Source organism: Hippoglossus stenolepis, chromosome 18 (genome assembly GCF_022539355.2).
Source record: "Hippoglossus stenolepis isolate QCI-W04-F060 chromosome 18, HSTE1.2, whole genome shotgun sequence".
Taxonomy (NCBI): domain Eukaryota; kingdom Metazoa; phylum Chordata; class Actinopteri; order Pleuronectiformes; family Pleuronectidae; genus Hippoglossus; species Hippoglossus stenolepis.
In genome coordinates, this window is record NC_061500.1 from 14096203 (window position 1) to 14121332 (window position 25130).

General features: G+C 40.3%; 1 protein-coding gene across 6 annotated transcripts in view; it reads left to right on the top strand.

The window, feature by feature from the left end:
- The window catches only part of ntng2b (netrin g2b), a 66867-nt gene that overhangs the window by 38934 nt on the left and 2803 nt on the right, over positions 1 to 25130 (top strand). Inside the window, exons 5-31 of one of the 6 annotated variants that reach the window (XM_035184391.2) lie at positions 1652 to 1681; positions 2598 to 2729; positions 12003 to 12122; positions 12204 to 12311; positions 12771 to 12884; positions 13476 to 13580; positions 13694 to 13828; positions 14004 to 14114; positions 14402 to 14509; positions 14671 to 14778; positions 14893 to 14991; positions 15117 to 15221; positions 15510 to 15608; positions 15747 to 15863; positions 16272 to 16367; positions 16774 to 16887; positions 16997 to 17083; positions 17269 to 17349; positions 17764 to 17847; positions 17974 to 18075; positions 18266 to 18367; positions 18545 to 18619; positions 19270 to 19359; positions 19508 to 19591; positions 20390 to 20509; positions 21586 to 21660; positions 23652 to 23819. In XM_035184391.2, the coding sequence (XP_035040282.2) occupies positions 1652 to 1681; positions 2598 to 2729; positions 12003 to 12122; positions 12204 to 12311; positions 12771 to 12884; positions 13476 to 13580; positions 13694 to 13828; positions 14004 to 14114; positions 14402 to 14509; positions 14671 to 14778; positions 14893 to 14991; positions 15117 to 15221; positions 15510 to 15608; positions 15747 to 15863; positions 16272 to 16367; positions 16774 to 16887; positions 16997 to 17083; positions 17269 to 17349; positions 17764 to 17847; positions 17974 to 18075; positions 18266 to 18367; positions 18545 to 18619; positions 19270 to 19359; positions 19508 to 19591; positions 20390 to 20509; positions 21586 to 21660; positions 23652 to 23819 (2769 nt within the window). The remainder of the gene's footprint in view (positions 1 to 1651; positions 1682 to 2597; positions 2730 to 12002; positions 12123 to 12203; positions 12312 to 12770; positions 12885 to 13475; positions 13581 to 13693; positions 13829 to 14003; positions 14115 to 14401; positions 14510 to 14670; positions 14779 to 14892; positions 14992 to 15116; positions 15222 to 15509; positions 15609 to 15746; positions 15864 to 16271; positions 16368 to 16773; positions 16888 to 16996; positions 17084 to 17268; positions 17350 to 17763; positions 17848 to 17973; positions 18076 to 18265; positions 18368 to 18544; positions 18620 to 19269; positions 19360 to 19507; positions 19592 to 20389; positions 20510 to 21585; positions 21661 to 23651; positions 23820 to 25130) is intronic. The other 5 variants (XM_047344396.1, XM_047344397.1, XM_047344398.1 and 2 more) reach the window with 5 other exon arrangements.

Below are 25130 nucleotides of genomic sequence, written 5' to 3' on the forward strand. Positions count from 1 at the left end.
CGGAAAACAGCAATTTGTGGTGCCTACGCTTTTATACAAATGAAACAAATGTGATATAATGCGTTAATTTATGAGCTTTATAGATGCTAGTGGGCAGGTTATCTCACTGTAAGAAAATCTAATGGTAACTTTAGAGCAACAGTGTCCATTTCCCCTAGTTTTCAGTCCTTGTGCTAAGCTAATCTTAACAGTTGCTCACATGGGAGTGGTATCAATCTTTTAACAAGTTTACGTAATCTATTGTTCATATAAAAATATTAATTAGTCCAGCCTCAAGAATGTGATAGGACATTATCAGCTGATGAAATCTGCAGAGTGATACATTGGTCGGACTTTAGTTTGGACCCATTAGTCTTATTCTATTAGAGTATCTTGTTATTCAATGTTGGATCAGCAATAGCTCCAGTACCACAGTTCTGTGCTGATTGGAAGCTATAGAGTAAAGACTGGTCTAAATCATACTTTAGCTCCCTGCATGGGCAGTAAACTGGTCTGAGGGAGACACGTGACTCTGACAAGAGAAAAACTGTGATGGCCGTGAACAGTGGCATCATGATGAGCCAATGGGAACAACTTATTCTCACAGTGACAATGTTATTCATTTAATTATTCATATTCTCTTTAATCTATTATTCTACTCTAGTTTTTGTAAGTGTGACGAACTGAGTCTCTCTTGTGACTACAATAAAATTGTTTTTATTGATTTATTTAAAATCAGCGGTGACATCATATTTATGTTTGGGATTTCTCATCACATTGAGGTGTGTAAAACGGTCCTGGAAAGGGACAGAGAAGAAAAGACAGGAGACGGTGATCTGTCTGTGTTGTCGTCACCTCACCAGTGCAGAGAGCAGATCAGAGTTCTGTAACAGCGGGGGAGTGCGTGGGGGGGAAATCCTCTTGGAGAGTGAAGCCAGCTACAGTAGCTAGCTATGATAAAATAATAATCTAGGGCAGCCACTCCCTAGTTTTTCTCCTTTAAAAAAAAGGAGACATACACTCAGACACACACACAGGCAGATATGCACACTAACGCACACCTGTACCTGCACACTCACTGCAGAGAATGGCTCTATTGTCAGCCCTTTCTTTTTTCATCGTGCTGTTGTTTCAAGCCCACTTCTAATGGCACTGACACACACCTTCAGAGCCCATCACCACCCTTTTAAAGTCCTGAATCCCATTAGTGGAATTTAAAAATTAAAATGTTTGCAACTTTCTCGGTTGAAATATTCCACAAAATGGCCATGGCTCATGAAACAGTTTGGTCTCTGCAGATTGCATTATGCATGCCAAGCTAAGCTAACTATAAATACAATCGGGGAAAAATATGCAAGACAGGCAAAAAGTTTTGATTCAGGCGCCTCAGAGTGGTAGCTGGCGCTCTCTTAAAACATACATATATGATGAGGACCTCCAAATGTGCGGGTTTGGTAAGAAGTTACAGGTTAAATAAGAGGCGGTGCACACCCAGTAATTACTCCAGCACATTGGCAGGTGGTCTACAACAAGCCAATATTTTTGCAGAACAGCTCTTAAGCTCTCTCTGCCACCTCAGTCTGATGAATGAGACAGAGTCAAGTCTTTAGGCAAATTGAATGCATAAATAAACAAGTTCTCATCTCCTCTTCCTTTTCCTATTCTCTTTCAGGTACGATTGCTGGCTCCCCCTCCGGTTCTAGTAAGTAATAATGCAAAGCGAAGCAGAAGAGGTGGTATTCCACTCTCTCTCTCTCTATCTTGTCTCTCTCCCCTTTGTTGCATTTGTTTTTGAACTTTACGTTTTAACCCCTACCGCGCCTCCTGTGCGTCTCCTAAACTCCCCCTCTCTGCTGTGATGTTCAGCTGACTCTCTAGTCAGTCATTTTTCTTTTCCTCAGTCTGTTCTCGCAGCGCTACAGCTTGGGCCCTGTGTTCTTCATTATTAATAGGCCTCTCTGTCGCCATGTCCTTTCATCACAGCACATCACACTAACCTGCGCAGGAGGAATTCTTCCACAGTTGTGCTTTTCCTTATTGAGACTAAGGACAGTGGTGTTGATGGATTAAAGAAAAGGCGGATGAGAGGCGGTTGGGTGGTGGACGGAGCGGCAAAGATGCAGAAAGAGAGAGGAATGAGAGAGAGAAGGATGTGGGCATATGTTAGTGTGGTGTAATGCAGTGTGATTCCGGGTGAAGAGCTCGGGGAGGCAGGAATAAAAGGGAATTTGATTAGGGATTCTCTCTGTGGAGAGGCTCTCAGCCTCCGAGCTGTTAGACAGAAACGATCGGCAAAGTGGCAACATCAACCCTGACAGCACTGGGCTTTTCTCCACATGGCCCACCAGTAAAAGGCTGATGCATGGACAGACTCAGCAATTGGACTGCACTGCAGAGTTCTGCTTTTAAAAGGTCTCCTCTCACAATTAAATACAATTGTCTGTAAAAGATAGTGGGTCGGTTTATCCAAGAAGGATTTTGCTAATGGAATGATAATTCTTGTAGTTGTAGTTGTTTGTGTTTCAGGTTACTACAGATTTAGTGTCTGTTTTTTGATACAGATTTCTACCTGTGTTGTTAAATATAAACTTCATGTTAGATATTTACTGTTCCTGAAGATGAGGCAGAGGATGAAGCTGAAGGTGAAACACAGGATGGGGCTGAAGGTGAACCAGAGAGCACCACCAGCATCTCAGAAGGTGAACGGCTCCAAGCTGTTTCCCATGAGCCCTTTGGAGCCCCTCAGGAAGGTGCAGAAAAGTAGCTTAGCAAGAGGTAGAATGCATCAAATTAGATTTGCTTCATACCGTACCAGATTTTTTACCCTACTGCAGTAGAATTATGACCCAGTAGGGCTGGGCGATAAAAGGACCTCGATCACAGAGAATTACCAGAACATTGATGATAAACTGAATTTTCTATAAATGTATCTGTTCTGTATTCGGGTCAATCCTGAGTTTACATAACATCAACGATTTGGAAGTGGTTTAGATTTCTGAAGCTGGATAAACAGCAGAGAGACAACTGCACGGTATCTTCATTTGCCAAAACAAAACCTTTTCCACTATTCGAAAAGGTAACAACATCTTACAGAGCACCAAAAGAGACAAAGTCTACCCGAGATCAACCAGCCAGCTCAATAACAGGACTCTTATGGTGGATGAGCATTCATTAAAATCCCTGCAGTTAATCTAAAAGATTAGAACAAACCAAGTGTGTGACCTGTCTGCCTTTTCAGTTACTACTCCCATAAGATAAAAATGTATATTTTAGTGGATTGAGTTATTACATATTAATAACGTGAATATAACTCCTAGCTTGAAATTAAAAGTTACCCTGCAGTTTTCGTGAAAAAATTATGTTTTACTCCTTCCTCATTAAGGATGTTTAAAATATAAATGGCTATAATATAATTATTAATTTAATATGAAGAACAATTTTGTAATACAATCGTTCTTGTATCACCCAGCCCTATTTGACAACTGTAGTTACTTTGTAGATAAAGATTTTACACACTGCAGAAATACAAAGTCATTTTTATTAGTAGTCTGGTCTAGTTCAATAAAATGTTGGTTTTCTGGTGAGGAGTTAGAGAGACAACTTATACCACTCTCATGTCCATTAAATATAAGCTTTGCCGAACACCCAGCAGCTGTTGAAAAAAGATTAGAACAAACCAAGTGTGTTAAGCAGTTTTGTTACAATTGGACAGAGAGTTGGGCCAACTTCCCATCGCTGTACTAAGCTAAGCTAATCAGCATCTGGCTGGAGCCTTATATTTAATGGACAGACATGTGAGTGGTATAAATCCTACTTTTGGAAAGAAAGCCAATAAGCATATGTCCTCATATTTCCCTCTATTCATTTAAACTAGTTTGCTTAAATAGGTTGGAATAATCAAACTAGACTTGAGTTAACGAGACTGAGACTTGACTGAGACTGTTTTGTGTTTTTATGTGCAATGCAAGACATAACCTTGTGCGTAAAGTGTGTGTGTGTGTGTGTGAGAAATATATATAATCATTTATCATAAAGTATGAAAACTCTATATGAAAAGAGGCCATTATAGCTCTGTATTTTTATAAAAAATACGAAGTCTTATGGTGATGAATATATTGTAAATTGCAGGACTTTTCCTCTGCTGAAGTGTTTTTGCAGTCCGGTATTTCACCCAAATAAGTAGTGAAAAACTTTTTTTTACCACAACTGAACGGATGATACAGTGACACTGAACTGGACACTTGAAAATTCTAATGCGTGCGCCTGTGCTCATTGACGCTGACAGCCAGTGCGTTTTTTGTCTGTGTATACATCATACATAATTCATCCAGCAACTTACTGGAGGTCTTCTGACGTACATGGGCTGTTTCCTTGGCCGTACATGTCTCTGATGGTAAAGTCAGATGTGGGCTGTCCCGTCTTGAGAGTGTGGGCATCAAACTATATGAACATTCAGACTTTATTTGTTCTGACTGACTGACTTTAATGCAGCCTGGGATGGATGTGAACAGATTCTGTCAGCTGCTTGAATGTACAGTAAAGTGGTCCTCAAACCCCAGAATGCTAAATTTAAACCTGCCATCTTGGTAGGCAGCGAACCTCATGTTCCACCACAAAAGCACTTAAGACGTGGGAGGATTTCGGCAACGCTGTGATGTCGTCAAACTTTTTTTTCTCCTGAAGGAAATCCATTAAGGGCGTTTGCTGAACAGCACAGCACTTTTGTCATTTGGCTGACATCAGTAGGGAAAGTCAAAGAATTCACTGATTAGCTGTGATTTAGGAGGGGCTGAAAGAAGCTTTAATGCTGTATAAACATCTCCTCCTTAAGCTTTTTAAAGTCTGTTGTGAAGAACACAAACGTTACAGAACATCACATTTACATTTATGTTTCTTTGCAGATATAATATGATCATTTAAGTATTATCTTACACCCATTATAGAGCTAGATCAATCAGATTTCTTCTGTTGGGTGCTTAATCTTTCGATTTTCAAATTACCACCAAATCATGAAACAGAAAAATCATGTGAGACCCATAGGTCAACATTTAAAACAAGACATTTGTGCAACAAAAGATGATCTGAGTGCAGACACACAGTTCTGAGGAGGCGCATAGCAGCGGCGATTTGAGGAGGGGCAGGGTTTTGAGGAAGATATTACACAATTTGAATGCAAAATGAAAAAGTAATGCTCTCAAAATGAAAGACCACGCTCTTGTATAAGGATAAGAAAGAAATGCCATAGATCATACTCATGTAGCTGTATTTGTGCCTCTTTTATCTCAAATTTAGGGTATTTTGCTTGAACCTGACCCTGATGTGAGCAAACCCTTGTTATCTGTGTACGTGTGTATGTGTAAATTTGTGGTCGGCATATGGTGCAGTTCAGTGAAATCCATAAATCATCCTCATCCCCTTCTTTTCCTCCCAGGGATCTGAGGTCTTAGGTTCCATTCTCACAGAGTGGCCGCCACTACTGTTTGTACATGCACACACTGTCACACACACACACACACACACACACACACACACACACACACACACACACACACACACACACACACACACACACACACACACACACACACACACACACACACACACACACACACACACACACACACACACACACACACACACACATTCTTATGCTTAGTGGACACTCATTGGCATAATGCTTTCCCTAGCCCCTTACCCTAACCCCAAACCAAGTCTTAACCCTTAAACAGTCCATTGAAAAAGTGGGGACCGGTCAAAATGTCCTCACTTTCCCAAAATGTCCTCGCTCTATATGGTCTATGCTTAAAATGGTCCTAAAGTATAAGTACAAGTACACACACACACACTTCCGTGAGTGCAGTGCAAACCCAGCTCCCAATGACATTTAAGTAGACTCTAGCTAACAATTCAAACTGGGCCAAAGCAATAACAAATGGAGTGCCGCTCAGTCGCAATCTTCTGTCCAAACCCGAATGAGCCCAAGAGCAAACTTACTGAGTTCGACCTGAACTCAACAGGCATTCTGCATTTTGTGTAAAACACGCGCCCCGAGCCCCATTTTCTCCCCAATTACAGGCACGGGCAGGGTGATTCGAACCTGAATATCATTTCAAAGTTTGTCTTTGAACCCAGCACGGCCGGGGTCAGGTTTCCACACTTTAATAAGAAATGCCATAGGTGTTTTTATAGCAGCAGAAAAGCAGCGATCCTCTGTTGCGAGAACACAGGTTTTGCACAGACGTGCTTAAAGTATTTGAGCCCTGTAATCAACTTTTTAAAAATGTACTTTATTCTCTAAACTGCTTTCAAAGATGCATTTGAAGTTTTAAATATTACAGCAGCACATGTAAAGAGGGTGTTGACTTCATCAGTGAACTGTGTACAAGAGTGTTAAAGCAGCCTGGGATTAGATTTTTCTATTTTTCATCCACATTAGGTTGGTTATATAAAATCATAATTTTCAGCAGCTTTTCCAGGAACACAAAATGCAAATCTCAGCTTAGAGTTTTTTACTGTGTAATTTCACACTAAATATCAATGATAAGATTTTTGACTGCGGTCTGTGTCGCCCAAGCAGATGCAACTGGATAAACATCACAACATCGTACAGGTTGGACTTCATGTCATAGTAATCACAATGCTTTGTCATGTCCCTGCCCCAGTTAAATCAGTGAGCATGCTCAGATGAGGATTAGCGATCTGTTGGCGAGAGAGTCTGATCCACAGAGTCTGCCGCCCATTGGTCAGCTGGACAGATGGGCGTTTGGCGAGTAGGGGGAGGGGAGGTCAGAGGAACCAAATCCTAAAACCCGGTCATCTGCCTATCCAGCCGCCGTGACCCCACATGACCCCGCTTCATCTTTTCATCCAAAATCAGATCCCAGAGCTGCAGAAGCGCTGAAGACACACAGGGTCACACACTCACGCACACACAGACACTGATAAGCGTATGCAAACTCACATGCACTAATGATGTACTGCACTACATCGACCACAATCTTATCCATGCACCACCTTCATCTCACTCCCATCTGTGGAAATGCTTGCATTTTGATGAAGCTTGGACTTGGCCTTAGACTGAGAGTGATTGGATCATGTCTGGAAAATCATGTGACATATTAATAACATCCATGCTGTCACTCAGCCCGCCGTCATTAGGTTGATCTGGAAAACTGGTTAACCGGTCCTGAATCTCAATGCCTTCATTAGTGTGGATCTAAATCAATGTCGCACGCTCTGGTAATAAATGATGAGTATGCTCAGACTGACAGGTAGAATTAAATATTATTGTTATAATGTCTCTGGCTATATTATTCAAGCAACAAATTATCTCATATGCAAATGCATTTTGGTGGAAGACATTTTAAAATGGGTCTGAGCGGAGAGTGCGCATTAACTGAAACTGTATGCCCGCTTGAGTGAGTGTGTGTGTGTGTGTGCCTGTGTGTGTGCCAGAGAGTGTGTCATGAGACAGTGAGTCCATCTGTACAGACAGACAGGCAAATGTTAGAGGATTACGTAATGAGCTTACACTGATGATGCATTGCGTGAGAGAGTGATGGCGCTGTTGCATGGCTGAAAATGACACTAAGACCTTGCCCTCTGCATATTTTATTATTTTACAGTCTGAGTCCAATGCTTTCAGCGGCTCGGTTAGTGGACACTCACATGTCAGATCTCTAAATCCTCACCATCATTTTGATCTAAGTGAACACTTAGAGACTTAAACTAGGTAGTATGGGACAGTAATGTGATTTAGACATGACAGAGGGCCATAGGACACTGATTGTTAGAAGTATGTCAACTTTACTGCTTATATTGATGATGTAGAGCTTTAAAAAGTAATTATACTTGTGCCCCAAACCCCTGCATAGCATGAGATTAAAGTAAAATCCCACTTTTCGATGTCTGGTCAAAGCTTTCTCCATCACTGCTAAAATATATATATAACTTACAAAGCAGGTGGAAAACCCACTGTTGTTTAGGGAACAGAATTATTTGTTGACACTTGTTTGGATGTGGAGTGAGCTCGATGATACTCGTTCTGTCAGAAAGTGTTTTTGTTGCGGCTGTGGTGTGATAATGCAGCATGTAGTCTGTCTTGTTACATCATATTTTATAGGTAAGAATTGTGGATCTGGAAATCCTAATTTTCATTTACTGTAGACATTTCCCGGCAGTGAAATATCAAAATTAACTGGACACCATACATTTATTCATGGTGCAACACATTGTGGGGTGCAGCTAAAAGGCTGACTGTGCAGCATTACAATTGTGTATTTTCTCTCGTTAACTAAATGTTGAATAAAAATGTGGCCACCAAACCGTTCTAGATTTATATTAGTGAAAACACTGTGATGCTTAGTAAGGACATCAGAACAGCGTAAACAGGGAACATTTGTTTAATGTATTCATATTATGTCGTGGATTTATTATACCAGTGCACACTGTGAAATTTATAGATGAGTAATTGTTGTGAAGGTGCAAGAAGCACATTAACATTATTTGTCAGTGTTCATCTCATCTCTCAGATTTAGACATGTAAAAATGTACGTGCAAGTATCCATGCACAATATTGTGAGTGTAAAACAGTAATACACTGACAAACACTGTGCGATTCCTTCTCACAACCATATTAACAATACTCACACCTTTAACAGTCGCAATGTTTTACAGAAGAAAACACCCAACATTTTTCCAGCAGTGAAAGGGTTGTGGAACAGCTTTTTGAGTTTAGCCTATCTCAGCAGTGTGAAATCACACTTTCATTTTGTGTTCTCACTTCTGTGTGTATGAAAGTGCATACTTGTGTGTGTGTATGTGTACATTTGAAGGGGGAAAAAAATAAAAGGAAACTAGGCTTTCTTTGGATAAACAATCTGAGGCAGCATCTCTTATGCTAATTTCTAAGCCCGCTCATTCCTCATTGCATTTACATTCTCTGTCCTCATACTGATGCAACAGACACCGGAGCACCGGTGGCAGAAAGCAGAGATACAGGGTGCTCAGCCCTGCTAGAGACATTGTGTTACCCACCAGCCCTTTGTCTGAGCCTTCACTGGCACCCATGGGAGAACCTGACACACTTCTTGTTGCAACAGAGTTTCTCCCTCCTTCGGCAGCCACTCCATCAGAGGAGCACAGAGTTTTCTTGACACCAGAAGAGTTCACACCTTCAGAAACAATCCCCAAACACTCGCATCTGTCTCACCCTGTCCCAAAGGAGTCTGCACATCATGCAGTTTTTTGTTAATCGTCGCCATCATCCAATCACAGCAGAGCTCATCCTCCATCCCCAGACTCACACAAGTCGAGTCAAAACTGAGGGAAAACACTCCCATGGGGAGAGAGGTGGTACTGCACACCCACAGCTTTAGCTGACAGTACATATAGAGTGTAGCCCCCAGAAAATAGAATAATCTCATTTAGAATCAGGAGATCATTTTCATTTCCAGCCAGCGTGATGGTTTTTATGGTGTTGAACTCTTCTGAAATGGACAATTTTCAGGAGGTTTGAGTCGCTAACATGCTCTTGTATACAAGCTATAATCATTTTACGCTGCCCGGCATCATATTGCATGTCAGAAACGCTTTTTCAATTGATATAGTGACTGTGAAATCTTGTTAATGTGGGTGAGTGAGAGAGAGAGAGGCAGTTTGAGGCTGCAGAGAGAAACCAGAGGGTGTGTGAGCACTGGCAATGGAGGGTTTGTGAACGTCTGAGTTCAGTTGACATAGTCTTTCCATCAGTCAGAGACAATGAGGGGATTGTGTAGCAGCAGAGAGATGAAAAGATATGAAGAGGTAACACGAGAGACAGAATCAGGACTAAGCCCAAAACATTCTCCAGAATTTAACTTCTAATGCAAACTGCGGCACATTACAAAACTACGTTGTTCGGGGGCAGCATTAATATATCAAGTGTCAGGATATAAATAAAATGATTGCATGTTGTTTGAGGTCATTTTCTGCTGGTTTAGGCGCGGTGCCAACCTGCCAGCGAGGGAGCAGATAAAGAGCTCCATCACTGTCAAGGTTTACTAAGCCCAACAGACTCTCACACACACCCTTCCTTCAGTCAGTGTAGAGCCACGGGAACCCCGAATGCTCAGGTTTCCAGAGTCTGATGTCAGACGGTTCGGGCTGAGCTGACTGAGATTAATGCCAAGAACAGTTCGAATCACTCCTGCCCCCGAGGCAGCATGGATTACTGAGATTAAATGCATTTATGTTCACTGCTGTGCTACATCAGCCTTTGAAACAACTGTTATTCAGAATCCTGCTTTCCCACTAGAGCTTTTTCAGCCAGCGTGTGTATACACGTGTGTCGGTATGTGTGTGTGCAGCCATGACAGATGTGTGAGAGTGTGGGTCTAGTGGGGCGGGGGTAGACGAGAGTAGAGGTGGGTAGGGGTTACTTTGATGAGATATAATGATGGCATGATGCCAGTTGTGTGAAATGGTCCAGGGTGCTGTGAGAACAGCTGCTGGCATCCTGTCTCACTGGAGCCCCAGGGAGGGGGAGGGATGAAGGGGAGAGAGTGGGCGGGAGATAGCCTGAAGGGGGACGCTCCGCAGGGGATCAGGATGCTTGCAGGATGCCCCTCTCTGAAGATGAGCAACTGTAGAAGTACATCGCCTGTGCAAAAATACCTCAAGGGGAAACACAGATGGAATCATGCAGCACTGTAGTCTCTAGCGATCTGGTAATCATTCGTCCCTCAATGACGTGCATGGTGTGGTCGCTTTGTGCGATTGGTTATCTGTATCTTTACTCTCCCTGCGAGGAGGCTTGTGGTATTTCGATTTGTTGCAGTAAAGGTAAAAGGTAGAGGAGGCTTAATACATAAACTGAACCAGTTTCACATCTCTTCTTCTTCCACTCGTGCACACTGTTGCTCTAAAAAACGATGCAAAGGATCCTGGGAATGACATAAAGCCCTCTGGGAAAGTGGAGCATACAAAGAAAAGGGGAAAGGACGGAGAAAAAGCTGAGCAGGAGATAATTAAAAATGTAGTAAAAGCAGTATATGTGCGTGCAGTTGTTTCTAGTTCTGATACGAGATTTTTTTCTATGAGTGTATCACCAGGAGAAACATTAAATCTCCACGTGAAGACATACACCCTTGAGCAGAGGTTACTGTATCATAATTCTGTATCATAATGTCTATAGCATCCAGTGAATATTAAAATTTGGGGTAAATAGAAAACCAAAAATGAAGTCGCAGACAGATCCCCTTTGTCTATTACGAATGGGAACAAAGAAAAAAGCTCAAGCAAAAAAAAGTCAGATAATTCCATGACATTCAGATAAAAGGAAGTGCATGTCATTTCTTTCACACCCAGAGTGAAAGTGATGAAGGAGTTTCTCATGCCTCCTTTTACTCTCACAGTTTTTTCCCAAGCCCGGGGCTGATGCCCCTGATGGAGCAATCCACATATCTGACAGAGAGAGTGAGAGAGAGAAAGTAAGAGGAAAGGAAAACAAGTTCTCAGGGAAGACGGGAGGAGAGAAGAATGGCAGACGATATCAGTAATCTTTACCCACCGACTGCAGTATCAGCCTCACTATTAGGGGGCCTATTGTTCAGGTTGCTGAGGGAAGAGCACGTAAAATATCTCTTACGATATCTGTTCTTGTTTTGTTAATGATGACTGTGGTGTGATAGCGGTCCAACACGAGTAATATACTCACGAGACTCATGGCCACAAAAGAATAACGTCATCTTTGCAGACGGAGACAGGAAGGAGGAGAAAACTAGACAGAATGACGTGTTTCTTTCATCAAGTTCCTGTAGACTTATATACTGTAGTTTACTTATGGTGCTTGACAGCTTGAAGTGAAAACCCTAAAAATTGAAAAGAGACAGAAATGTATCTGTCAGTTGAACTCTGAGACATTGTTTGAAGCTGAAGAGTAAGAAATAAAATTAAAAAAAACACATAATAGGTAAGAAGAGAGAATTTTAAATGATCACGAGATGTTTTCTCTTCCTCCATCAATGATGATGGTGGTGTTTCAGTCTCCCACATGTCTGAGGAGCAAGTACATGAGACACATGGTCACAAAACAACATCCTCATCTGTGCACGGGCAAGAAATGAAGGAGTGGGAGGAGGAGAAAAGAAAAGCTGAGCGCAAAGGTATCTCATGTGGTTGTTATCTTAATCAAATTTATCTTGTTTATTTGCTTGTTATGTCAAAGACAATTATGGTTTTTTCAGTCTCCCGCAAATTTGAGCGACACATACACAGGACTCATGGCCACAGAACTACACACTCATCTGAGCACGATGAGAAAAGAGCGGAGGTGAAAGAAGCTGAAAGAAAAGGTATCTCTTTAGTATGTAGTGTACTGGTGGTTGTAGCTAACACTAGTTAATGGTAGTTGTAGGAATATATGAAGTAGTTAAAACTGTCAACTTGAAGCAAAAAAATGAGTTCCAGAAGACAAAAAACTCTCTCCTCCATAACTCTTTCACACAAAATTTGTGAAAATTATTAGAAACTTTGCTGTCTTTCCAGTGTGGCATCTTGCATGATACCAAGAAAAAACAAAATTTGCAGTTGCGAGTTGTTTTCAAGATGTAAAAGACAATATCCATTATGGCTATTTACGTGCCAAAGTGGAGAAGTTCAATGCACGTCATAGTGCCCTGCAGGAAAAAGATGCAGCAAGAGCATCTAGACTCCCAAAGTAAAGAAGAAGAAATTAGCGAGTTCATATGGGTGTCAGTAACAGCGCCTATAAGATGCTTATTTGCTATTTAATGATATTTGTGGTGTTTCAGTCTCCCACAAGTCTGAAGGACATGTACATGAGACATATGGTCACAAAAGAACCTCATCTCACCATGGGGAGGAAAAGGAGGAAGAGGAGAAAGAAACAAAAGCTGAAAAGAAAGGTATATTCTCTATATGTAGTCAAGACAAAGTTTTCCTTGATTTACATACTAGGGTTTACTGTAGTTCTCTAAATCAGTGGTTCCCAAAGCAGGGGTTCAGACCCCCTGGGGCAGTTACTCATGATGATATACAGAAATATAAGAAAACTTGCCATAAAAAGCCCTTTAGCTAAAAAAAAACAAAACTGCAAATAAAACAATATGGCATCAGTCTTCCAATTTCCTTTGTCCTCGCATGACCCCTAAGGTGATTATGACAGATTAGCGAGAGCATCACTTCCAGCAGGTCAATTTACAGCACCACAGGAGACATTTCGACATGTGCACGTAGGAGATTTTTTTTGCAAACTAGCTCAAATTAAAAATCCTTTGTATGCGTCGACCACCTCCAGGGATAATGGGGGTCGCAAGTCTCTGTCACGGTTATTTTGAGAGTGTAAAAAGTTGGGAACCCCTGCTCTGAATAAACAATAGATAAACTTCCCTGACAAGCACAATTTGGAAACCAGGAACAGAAGAAATGTATAAAAACATGTCCGGTGTTATAAGTTATTAACGATTGTGGTGTCTCGGTCCCCCACATGTTTGAAGGACACCCGCATGAGACTCATGTCCGTAAAACAACAACCTTGTCTGAGCATGGAGAGACAAGGGGGGAGGAGGGGGAGCATGCAGGGAGCAAAGCTGAGAGAAAAGGTACCATTGTGTTCTGTAGTTGTGACTGTAGCCAACTGTAGTTAGCCTGTAGTTGACCAAATAGCCTGAAAATGTAAAAGACATGAAATTGATCTTAATTTTTGTTCGTTAAGTCAATGACGGTTATGGTGAGTCAGTCTCCCACAAGTCTGAGGGACATGTCCACGAGACTCATGGTCACAAAACGACAACCTCATTTGATCACAGACAGGATGACCACCACAAAGAAAGAAAAGCTGAAAGGACAGGTATTCTGTTGTGTGTGTGTAGTGGCAGTAATGCTATTGTAGTTTATATCTCAAATTTAACTTTTAATAAAAGTAAAAAATATATTTTTGAGTTGTTTAGGACTGCTAAGACGGCATAGAAAATGTATTTGATAAAATGTTGAATCGTATGTCAATGACGATTTTGCTGATTAAGACCCCCACATGTCTGAGGGACATGTAAACGAGAGACATGGCTACAAAATGACAACCTCATCTAAACACGGGGAGGACGACCAGCACAAAGAAAGACAGACTGAAAGCACAGGTATCCTGTTTTGTATGTAGTAGGAGTAGAGTGCTCTTGTAGTTTAATATTATAACAAAATAACTTGGTGTGCTGTAATTAATTTGGTCGAGAATGACGGAAGGGGAGGAGAAGGAAAATATAGAAGAAATACATTTTAAAACTTTTTGTCTGAGATGTTTAGGGCTTTGAAATTTGAAATGTATTTTTTGGGGGGGTATTTTTTAGGGAGGCTAAGACAGTAAAGAAAATGTATTTCATAATATTTTTCTCTGATTCTTATATCAATGACGATTTTGGTGAGTCAGACCCCCACAAATCTGAGGAACACATACATGAGGGTCATGGCCACAAAACAACCTCGTCTGTTCACGAAGAAGACAACCACCACAATGAAAGAGAAACCAAAAGGACAGGTATCCTGTTTTAGTAGTAGTGCGCTTGTAGTTTTAGGAAGAAAGGAAGTCATTGATAATGACTGAAGAGAAGGGGGCTGAAAATAGAGAAGAAACAAGTTTTTAAACAATATATTTATATGTAGAAAATGTATTTAACTCAGTGTTTTTGATGGTATCAGACCCCCACAAATCTGAGGAACACGTACACGAGAGTCATGGCCACAAACCAACCTCATCTGCTCACAGAGAGGACCACCACCACCCAGAAAGAAAAACTGAGAGGACAGGTATCCTGTTTTGTATGTAGTGGTAGTAGTGCTCACGTGGTTATATATTTAGAAAATAACTTAAATAATTTATTTCATAAAATGTTTTTCATTGTTATGTCAATGACGTGTCAGACCCCCGCAAATCAGAGGGACATGAGACTCATGGGCACAAAATAACCTCATCTGATCATGGAGAGAGAAGAGAGGAGGAGGGGCATGAAGAAAGAAAAGGTAGTTGGTTTATACTGTAGTGTTGGCTGTAGTTTACCTGTTGTTTATTAGTGGTCCACTAAAAAAATGGAATCAGTAGAAATGTAGTTAAAGTTCTGCATATGATTTCAATCACGGTGTTTCAGTTCCACATCAACCTGAGGAACACGGACACGAGAGTCATGGCCACAAAGTCTCATCTGAGCACGGTGAGGACGACCACCCCAAAGAAAGAAAACCTGAAAGGACAGGTATTATAGGCCTTATAGTAGTAGTGCTCTTTTTTAGTTTGAGAAAGGAACTTGGGGGAAAGGGACAAGGCAGAGAAAGAAAGAAAAGCTGAAAAGACAGGTATTGGTTTTAGAATAGAGGAGGCTTCTGGATTTACATAATGTAAATAACAGTAATTGTGCTGCAGTAAATAAGCAGCGGATCAACTGTTCCCACGAGGAAAACTTAAGCAATTCAGTATGTAAAATGGGCCTGAAAACAGCAAAGTGTTTATGCTCGTTATGTCAGCGACAATATTGTTGTTTCAGCAGCGCCCCACATGTTTGAAGGACACATACGTACGGCTCATGGCCACAAAACCTCATCCGAAACAGAGGACGAGAATAAAAGACACACTGAAAGGAAAGGTATCTTTATTTCTTTTTTTTTTAATGTAGTGGAGAAGTCGACTTGTGGTGCAATAGATGTGCAGCTGATAAACTTGCAGTTTACAGTCAAAGCAGCACAAAATAAAATTTACCTCAGCAGGTTTTTTTATGTTTAAGACAATCATGGTGTGTCCGTCTCCCACAAGTCAGAGGGACATGTGCATGAGACTCATGGCCACAAAACTACAACCTCATCCGAGCACGGAGAGAAAAGGCATGAAGAGGCACATGAAGGTATCTCTCTCACGTGTAGTGGTATAGCAATGTACTTATAGATTCAATAGAGTTTACCTACTGTATAGTGGGGTTGTCATCTTTATAAAAATTTGAAATCATTTAAACATTCATTTAATATGTTATAATTAACAAGAACACATGCCACACAGCCGAATCCTAGACTACCTTGTAGATTTGAGGCTGTTCTTTGGATAAATAGCTACATCAACGAGTTGTATTGGCACATTACAGTAAAAAAAATAGTCCCTGTACATTAAAAACATCAGATATTCATCTGAACCTTTCTCTTCATCCAAAAATGGAGACATATTGTTGATATATATTTTCTAGGTTGCTGAGAAAAAAGCTAAATACATTTACTTCATGTTTCTGCTTGTTGAGTTCACGACAATTGTGGTGTTTCAGTTTCCCATAAGTCTGATGGACATGTACATGAGTCTCATGGCCACAAAGGTTCATCTGAGCACGGAGAGACAAGGCACGAGGAGGCACCTAAAGAAAGTAGGTGAAAATAAAGGTATCTCTTTTACGTGTAGTGGTAGAAACATCCCTGTAGATTTAATACAGAACTTGAGTTTGTCTACAGAAGAAGGGCTGTAATTAAATTAAACATGAATTTAATATGTTTAAATCAACTCAAAACAAAACCCTCATAGCATAATTCTGGACTCCATTGTTGAATTGATTCTGTTCTGTAGATAAACTTCCACAACATGTTACATTTGGCACATAACAATGAAAAATAGTCCCCTGCAGATTAAGATCCGGATATTTATCTGGGTTTGTCTCTTTATCCCAAAATGGAGACCCATTGTTCATATACATTTTTTAGGTTGCTGAGAAAATACCAAAAAACGTTTACTTCATGTTTTTGGTAACAAAGTTCATGACAATTGTGGTATTTCAGTTTCCCTAAAAGAAGGACATGTTGACATGACTGAGGGACATGGACATGAGACTCATGGCCATAAAAGTTCATCTGAGCACGAAGAGACAAGGCACAAGGAGGCACATAAAGAAAGTAGGTGAAAGCAAAGGTATCTCTTTTACACGTAGTGGTAGAAACTTCCAGAATGAGTTAGATTTTGGCACAAGTAAAAATGGTCCCCTGTAACTCTGTGGTGTTTCAGTCTCCCACACGTCTGAGGGACATGTACATGAGACTCATGGCCACAAAAGCTCATCTGAGCACGAGGAGGCACATACAGTAAGACAAGGTGAATGGGAGGGTATTTCTTCTAGTTGCAATGTAGTGTATCTGTCGTAATAGAAGTATGCAGTCGATAAACTTTCAGTTTGCACTACAATTGGCAGGTTTTGATTAAAAAGGGCTCATGACAACTTAAAACAAAGTACTATGTGAATATGTGCTGGTATGTGACTGAAAACTGTGATATGTTAGTCCCCCACAAGTCTGAGGAGCACGCGCATGAGACGCATGGCCACAAAACAACCTCATCTGAGCACGGGGAGGAAAGAAAAGGTGAACGCAAAGTTATCTTCACAATGACCTTGCAAATGTAGATGTTGAAGTTTGCGATGCAGTCCCCAGCTTTTGCCATAAGTTGTACTTCCCAGCTCATAGAAAAAATAGGCATCTAATAAAGCTGTAGTAGTTATAGTTCAATCTTATAGTACCGTAGTGTCGTAGCATTATTGTTTATTTTGCTTAGGGAACAGCATACAGATTGTGTCTTCATGATAATCGTGGTGTTTCAGTCTCCCACAAGTCTGAGGGACATGCACATGTGACTAACATTATCCCACAATGGAGAGAAACATGAAGACACAAATGGTATCTCTTTCATGTGTAGTGACAAATGGCCATCTGGAAATTAACAACAGCAGATTGATTTTTGAATTGTGATTTTTATGTTGATGATCATTTCTGTGTCAGTCCACCACAAGCCTGAGGAGCATATACTTGAGACTCATGGCCACAAAACAACAACCTCACATGTGCACGTGGAGGATCACACAGGTATCTCTTTATGTGCAGTGGTTCTTGTAATTTTATATAGTGTAGTTTACGTAGGGTCCTCGAAAACTAAAACGTGAGAGCAGGAGAAATATGTCTACATTTCTGCTCATTATGTGAATGTTTCAGTCGCCCACAAGTCTGAGGAGCATGGACATGAGACTCATGGCCACAAAACAACATCACATGTGCATGGGGAGGAGCATGGAGACAGAAATGCTGAAAGGAAAGGTATCTATTACATATGTAGTGGTTGCAATGTTGGAGTGATTATATATAATGTAGTTTACTGGCAAGGATGTAAACATAAATACATGTCTACTACACTTTTACCTCACTGTATTGAGAAAGAAAGGTGACCTAAAAAGATTAAACACAGGAACAGGAGAAATATTTTTCGCTCATTATATGAATGTTTCAGTCCTGCACAAGTTTGAGGATCATGCACACGAGACTCATGGCCACAAAACAACAGCACATGTGCACGGGGAGGAGCATGGAGAAAGAAAAGCAGAAATAAAAGGTATCTATTTTAAATGTAGTGGTAGCAATGCTCTTGTTATTATATATACCATAGTTCACTAGCAAGGATGTAAATATGTAGTACACTGTTCTGAGAAAAAATGTGCCCCAAAAACAAAAACGTGGTAGCAGCAGAAATATATCAACGTTTTTGCTCATAACATTAATGTTGTTTCAGAGGAACATGTGCATGAGACTCATGGACACAAAACCACATCACCTTTGCATGGGGAGGAGCATGGAGAAAGAAAAGGTATCTATTTCATATGTAGTGGTAGCAATGTCCTTGTAATTATAAAAACTGTAGTTTCGGAAAGCTGAAAATATGTAGTAGATACATTTATTACAAATTAACCTCACTATAATGCAGATTTCAACAAGTTAAATTTAAGATTTATTAAGACAATAATGAATTCAATTTAAGACCTATGCAAAAGATGAAGGAAGACCAGTCATACTTCCCCATAATTTAAGATAAGGTGAAGTAGCCTCGTAGAGATTAACCCTCTGATATGCCACGTTACCTCATAAACTACAAGCAGAGACGATAGGTATCGTATTCTTTCCAGAGTACTGCAATCAATTCTGATTGCCGTGTTTGTAGACTCGGTTCCATGTTGGTCTTGTTTGTAGATTAATTGCAGTGTATTAATGTCCATCATTAAGAAAGAACTACAACACTCAGACATTACAAACTATGCATACTGCCAAACCATTTCTCTTTTTTTTTTTTTAAATGTAAAGCCTGATGGAAGTTAAATGAACATTAACATAATTGAAACCTATTTATAATTAGACTTATTTAAGACCAAGCAAATAATATTTTAACATTTCAGAGAGGGAAAACATGGGAGTGGCAGAAATGTATCTAGATCGTTGCTCATTACATTAATGTTGTTTCAGTCTCCCAGAAGTCTGAGGAGCATGTACATGAGACTCACGGCCACAAAACGACCTCACATGTGCACGGGGAGGAGCCCAGTGAAAAGAAAGGTATCTGTTTTGGACATAGTGGTAGCAAAGTAAATGTTGACCTCACTGTACTGAGAAATAATGAGCCTCCGTTAACTAAAACGTTGGAGCAGAAGAAATCCGTCTAATTAAAAAAAATGTTATTTTGATGACATTTGTGGTGTTTCAGTCTCCCACAAGTCTGACGATCACGCACATGGTCACAAAACAACCTCATCTGAGCACAGGGAAGAGAAGCCCAAAGAAAGAAAAGGTAGCAGTTTTATATGTAGTGGGGGAATCGTTTTCCTGTAGATTAACACATTATAAATTCATGTATCTGTATCTGTTCAACAATATAGTTGTTACATTTAGAATATATATTGAATAAAAGAGTTGTTTTTTTTTGTTTTTTTTTTTAAATCAGACATGAATGTAGCTTAAGTTCACACAGAAAAAAGAGAGACATTTTACCTCTGCCAAGAATTTTATGTTTTCACCTGTTTGTTTGTAAATTGTTTGTCAGCAAGATTACAAAAACTACTAAAAGGATTAACATAAAACTTGGTGATAGAATGTGGTATGGGTCAGTGATCAAAAAACCAATACATTTTGCTGCGGATCCAGGAATGTATTTTCACTTTCTCCTAAATTGCAAGATAGGGCATTTTTTGACACTTTCCCAGATTTCTCAGGGAAGAATTTGTGGATCTTGATTACAAAAATCCTGTAGTCCTAGAGTACTGATATCCTCTAGTATGTGCAATGTGATGCAGCTAGATTGAGTTTAACAGGAATACTTGGCCTTGTGAGTCGTATACGCTCTACTGAGTGCCACTCTAGTTTTATTATATTGTTTAGATTGTTGCAAAATAGACATAAATATTTCCTCATATGAGTAACAGTCCCTCACAAGACGTTCATGAGACTCATGGCCACAAAGCAACAACCTCACATGGGCAGGGAGAAAAAAGAGAAGGTATCTCTTCTGTAAGTAGTTGAGTGGTGGTAATCTTGTCCTAAAATCTGCCTCATGTTTTTGCTCATTATGTCAATGATTGTGCCGTTTCAGTCTCCCACAATTTTGGGGAACACGCACATGAAACACATGGCCACAAAACAACAACCTCATCTGAGCACGGGGAGAAAAGGGAGGAGGAGGAGCTTTCACAGAGAAAGGCTCATAAAAGAGGTATCTCTTCTACTTGTAGTGGTAGTAACATGTATATTAAATCATAGATGTAGAGCAGTAGATATGCAGGAGATAAACCTTCACCACGCGTTAAACTTTTGACACTTCACAGTGAAAGATGGAAACTGGAAATAACAAAAGTCTCTAAATCTATTTTTTCAACTACATGATAACCTGTCAGTCAGCGTAAGCTACGAGGCTAAATCTTTATTTGGTTCCAAAAGTGGTGTCGTATTTTTAACTGAGACAGTGACTGACACTGAAGGGCAAGAAATAAAACGCAGAAAGGAGGATGAAGGGGGGGAAATGGGGACACTAGAAAAGAAAGATTGATTTGACATTGAAGATGCTCTTGAGATATACCTATATATATCTACACTGTTCAGAACAGTGAGAACATTGTTCAATTTTCAGTTTTAAATACTCTTTATCTGATTAGCTGTTTATAAATAGTATACAAATATTGCACTTTATGACACTTCGGTGATAATTTTGTAAACACACTTAGATTATATTAGAAGATGTGAACTGGATCTATATTAGGAAAGGTTTTGCCCAACATTTGAATATCTTGTCAGTCGTCTTTGTAATATTTAGCAGTCTGAGATAATCCTACATTGATTTAGAAGATTTTGTAGTACAGCTCATCATTTAGAAACTGGGAAAAGAGAGAGTGTGAAGACAGAGAGAGAAGGAACAAGAGAAGAGGTAGAATTTGAACATTTAACTGGGATTCAATCATTAATCTCATCTGTTCTTGTAATTTGAATAATTTGAGCCGACTGCTGAGTAATTTTCTTCGTTGAATGTTCCCCGTATCATCAGCGTGGAATACAATCTTACAATTTATCATAATTTTTAATTTTGTTTTATGTATTCATTGATTTGTGGGGGGGATTTGAGACAAATCATACCAAATGTTTTCAATTTGGGGTTTAAACATTCTCTCTGCAGTCGATGAATATTTTTCAACAGATGAAGTCTGTCCGTCTGAGTGAAGGTTTAGCGCTGTATATGACTGGCACGGTGAATGATGCACAGACGACTCTTACACAAAGATTCCTTCATCCCTCAAGGGCTTCTGAAACTCTTGATCTCAGGAGAGCCCCAGGCCAGACAGTTGTTTGGGATCATATACCATGATTTCAAAGGTAAGAGACCAACATGAGCAGCATGTGGTCTGTAGATCCAGAGGCGAGACTTGGGCTTGGTTAGATCCTCAGATCACTGGATTTTTAAGTCCTTTAGTTTGACTAGAGCGTTGTTGCAGTTTTTTTATGGATAAAACCTGTGGAAAAATTCCTTTCATTGCATGTTTCATGTCTTTATTTTATTTTGCTCATTTTTCTCTATGCATCTGTGACTCCCTCTTGGTTGTGTCGGCTTAATGTGTGTGATCAAGGTGAGTATTTAGACTGGAAGTTCATATTGAAGCATAAAACAACAGCCCACCCTGACATTTCTGTGTATTGATTTTACACAGGATGCTTGTTAGCAAACTATACCATTATTCTTTCGACCTCACAGACTGATGCAGGCTGCTCTCTCTCTCTCTCTCTCTCTCTCTACCGCTTTAACTGTCTCTGACTGTTAACAATTCACAATTGATGAATACCAATAAAGCAGCATCTTGACTCGTAACATTAATTTGTGGAACAATGTCCCATTGCCTCTCTAGTCTGTGGAGTAATTTGCCATTTATATTTAATTAGGCAGTTCTTCCCCCACTGCTCGCACGGTTCCCTCAGTGCTGAGTGAGGCATTTTATGGTGCTCCTCTCGCTGGCTTCCTTTAAACCAGCTCATTAATATTTCAGCTGGCATCATCAACCAAACAATAATAAAATAATAATGTGACGGCTGATTAAACAGCTAAACTCCGACTTTTTAATGTGCATTTAAATGTGTATTTGCATAAACATGCCTGGTAAACGCCTCTTTAGAGGACAGTGATGCCTTGCAGCACACGACTGCAGCCAACTTCTAAAGCTTAATAAAACCTTAATTAGGTACCAGCCTCAGCCAAGATAATCGCAGCGAGAATGTAGAGCAACAACCCTCCACCTCTCGCTGCACCCCTCTGCACAAAGCAGATCCTCTGGTAAATGACATTAGGGGTTTCATTTCTCTCTCTGAGGAAAAATTATACAAAAGGTCTTAGTTTTTTTTTTTTTTTAGCTTTGCTTTCAGGGTGTGAAATTGGGAAGACGTCTTAATTTAACAAGCGTTCAAGCATGTACAGTAAAACTTGCAATCAAATCCTCGCAGATAATTCATGAATTACAAAGAGAAAATTTAATTAATGTGCCCTGATTGCGCAGCGCGTTATGAAAGAGAATTTAAGTCTTTGTAAATGCAGAACAAACAGCGAAAAGAGAGGAGGGTAAGGTTCTCTCGCAGGTTAATCGGGGTAAGAGAGATTTCATGGAGCCAGGTGCAGGGTGAAAAAAAAAAATCGAACTGTGCAGCTGTACTGTATCACTCAACTCAAACTCCCTCGGTTATGATTGTGTATCTAATAAGCTACTCATCTGGTAATGCAATTACATTCCCAGACAAAATGAACATGCCTCTACTGCACCTGCACACAAACAAGCATGTACACAAACACACACACACACCAGTGCAGACACACACACACACACACACACACACACACACACACACACACACACACACACACACACACACACACACACACACACACACACACACACACACACACACACACACACACACACACACACACACACACACACACACACACACACACATAGTGGAATTCCCATCAGTAATCAGTGCAGCACAGTGAAGCAGACTCAGCAAACCTGTGAGTGTAGTAATGGAGAGGGAGTGGTTTGTCTTTATTGAACCAATATAAAGTCAGAATGACGAGTCATAAAACACAGAGTCATTCATTTGTTCACTGACAGTTCAAACTAAACCTTTCAGACATACAGTATCTGTTAGTGCAGGTCATTTATCATTTCCTGCCATCACTGAAAACTCCTATGAGAACGCAGCGGCTAGAAGGAATGCAACCCTCTACACGTTTTCTAACATTTAAAACTTTGAGATTAACATAAAAATGTAGAACTGTCCTCCCTAAAGAAAAGGGTTTGAATCTGTCTCTTTTGTTTCAGACTGTGAGTGCTACGGCCACTCCAACCGCTGCAGCTACATCGACTACCTGAACATCGTCACGTGCGTCAGCTGCAAACACAACACCAGGGGCCAGAACTGCCAACACTGCAGACTGGGATACTTCCGCAACGCCTCTGCTGAACTGGACGATGAGAGCGTCTGCATCGGTCAGTCCACAGGGAGACAGTGAGAGTGTGTCGAGGATAATGATGGGCGTGTCAGCGTAGACAATTGAAATTTGAACCTATGGTTCTCTATGTTGAAACATATTTTTGTGTTCATTGTAAATTATGTTGCTCTGTACTCCTGCACAAGGACTTGAAATTCAACAATCTCACGCCTGGCCTAAAGCAGCACCAAGCGCACTGTTGATACGCTCCTTACTCACTACCTTATTAAGGGCACGTCCTAGTAAGAGGTCATCGGTTTGCATAGCTGTGTGAAAATCTGGTGTTGATTTGGATCCATCTGTAGATGAACTGCAGGGGGTTGGAGGGTAAACTCGCCATGCCTGGGGAGCACATAGGGCCAGGCTTTGGAGTCAGCACAAATAAGGGCCCATTAGCTCTTCTGCCAGCACACTGGCAAACTGAGCATGGCACACCATCATCTCTCAAAGCAAGAAACCACTCACTCTCCAACACACACACACACACACACACACTGTACACAGAGCTTCACATCATCCACACACAGTCACTCTGAGTGGCTCACTTACAAACCCAGTATTAATGCCCGTGACCCACAAACACACAGATAACCTCTGGCTGGGATTGTGTAATCTGGGTGTCTCAGTCCGTTTCAATTTTATGAATTTAAAAAAAGTTAATGTGATCTTGGATACAGATGAGCTATCAGCGTACCTCGCGTGATGATGAGACATTTTGGTTCATCACCAGTCAACTGACAAATGCAGTGCAGTTCTGCCATTTTTTTTTCCATCTCTGATGTGCTACCAACTATCACTGATGTGGATATCAGGCAGCTTCTATAAATATATGTATTTGTAATGACAATAATGTGCCAACATCAGAGAGACACAGAGAATTTAGTTTTTTTCTACCTAATCCAAAGAGAAGCTCGATATCATCTTGTGTTTAAGAGTTGAACACTTGAGGGTAAAATCTCTGTCAGACTGACGGGACATGAATCTCACAACACATTTAGCATTTTAGCACAACTAAGAGATGTTCAACATTTTATTGATGTCAGTTGTTAGGGAGGATTAAGCGCGTTTCTGAGGGCAAATGTGATTTTGTGACGTTTGATTGGGTATTTGAATCCACAGAATTAAGTTCAAGCATAATTTATTTTAACAAAAAGACCCTCAGCTGTTCAAATACCACAATGATCCCCAAATTCATTTTATCTGCTTCTGAAATATCAGACAATTAAAATAACTATTTTTTTATTGGAATAGATTCACAAACATCTGAGATACTTTCTGACAAAGGGCAGTTTCATTCTTCTGTTCTGAA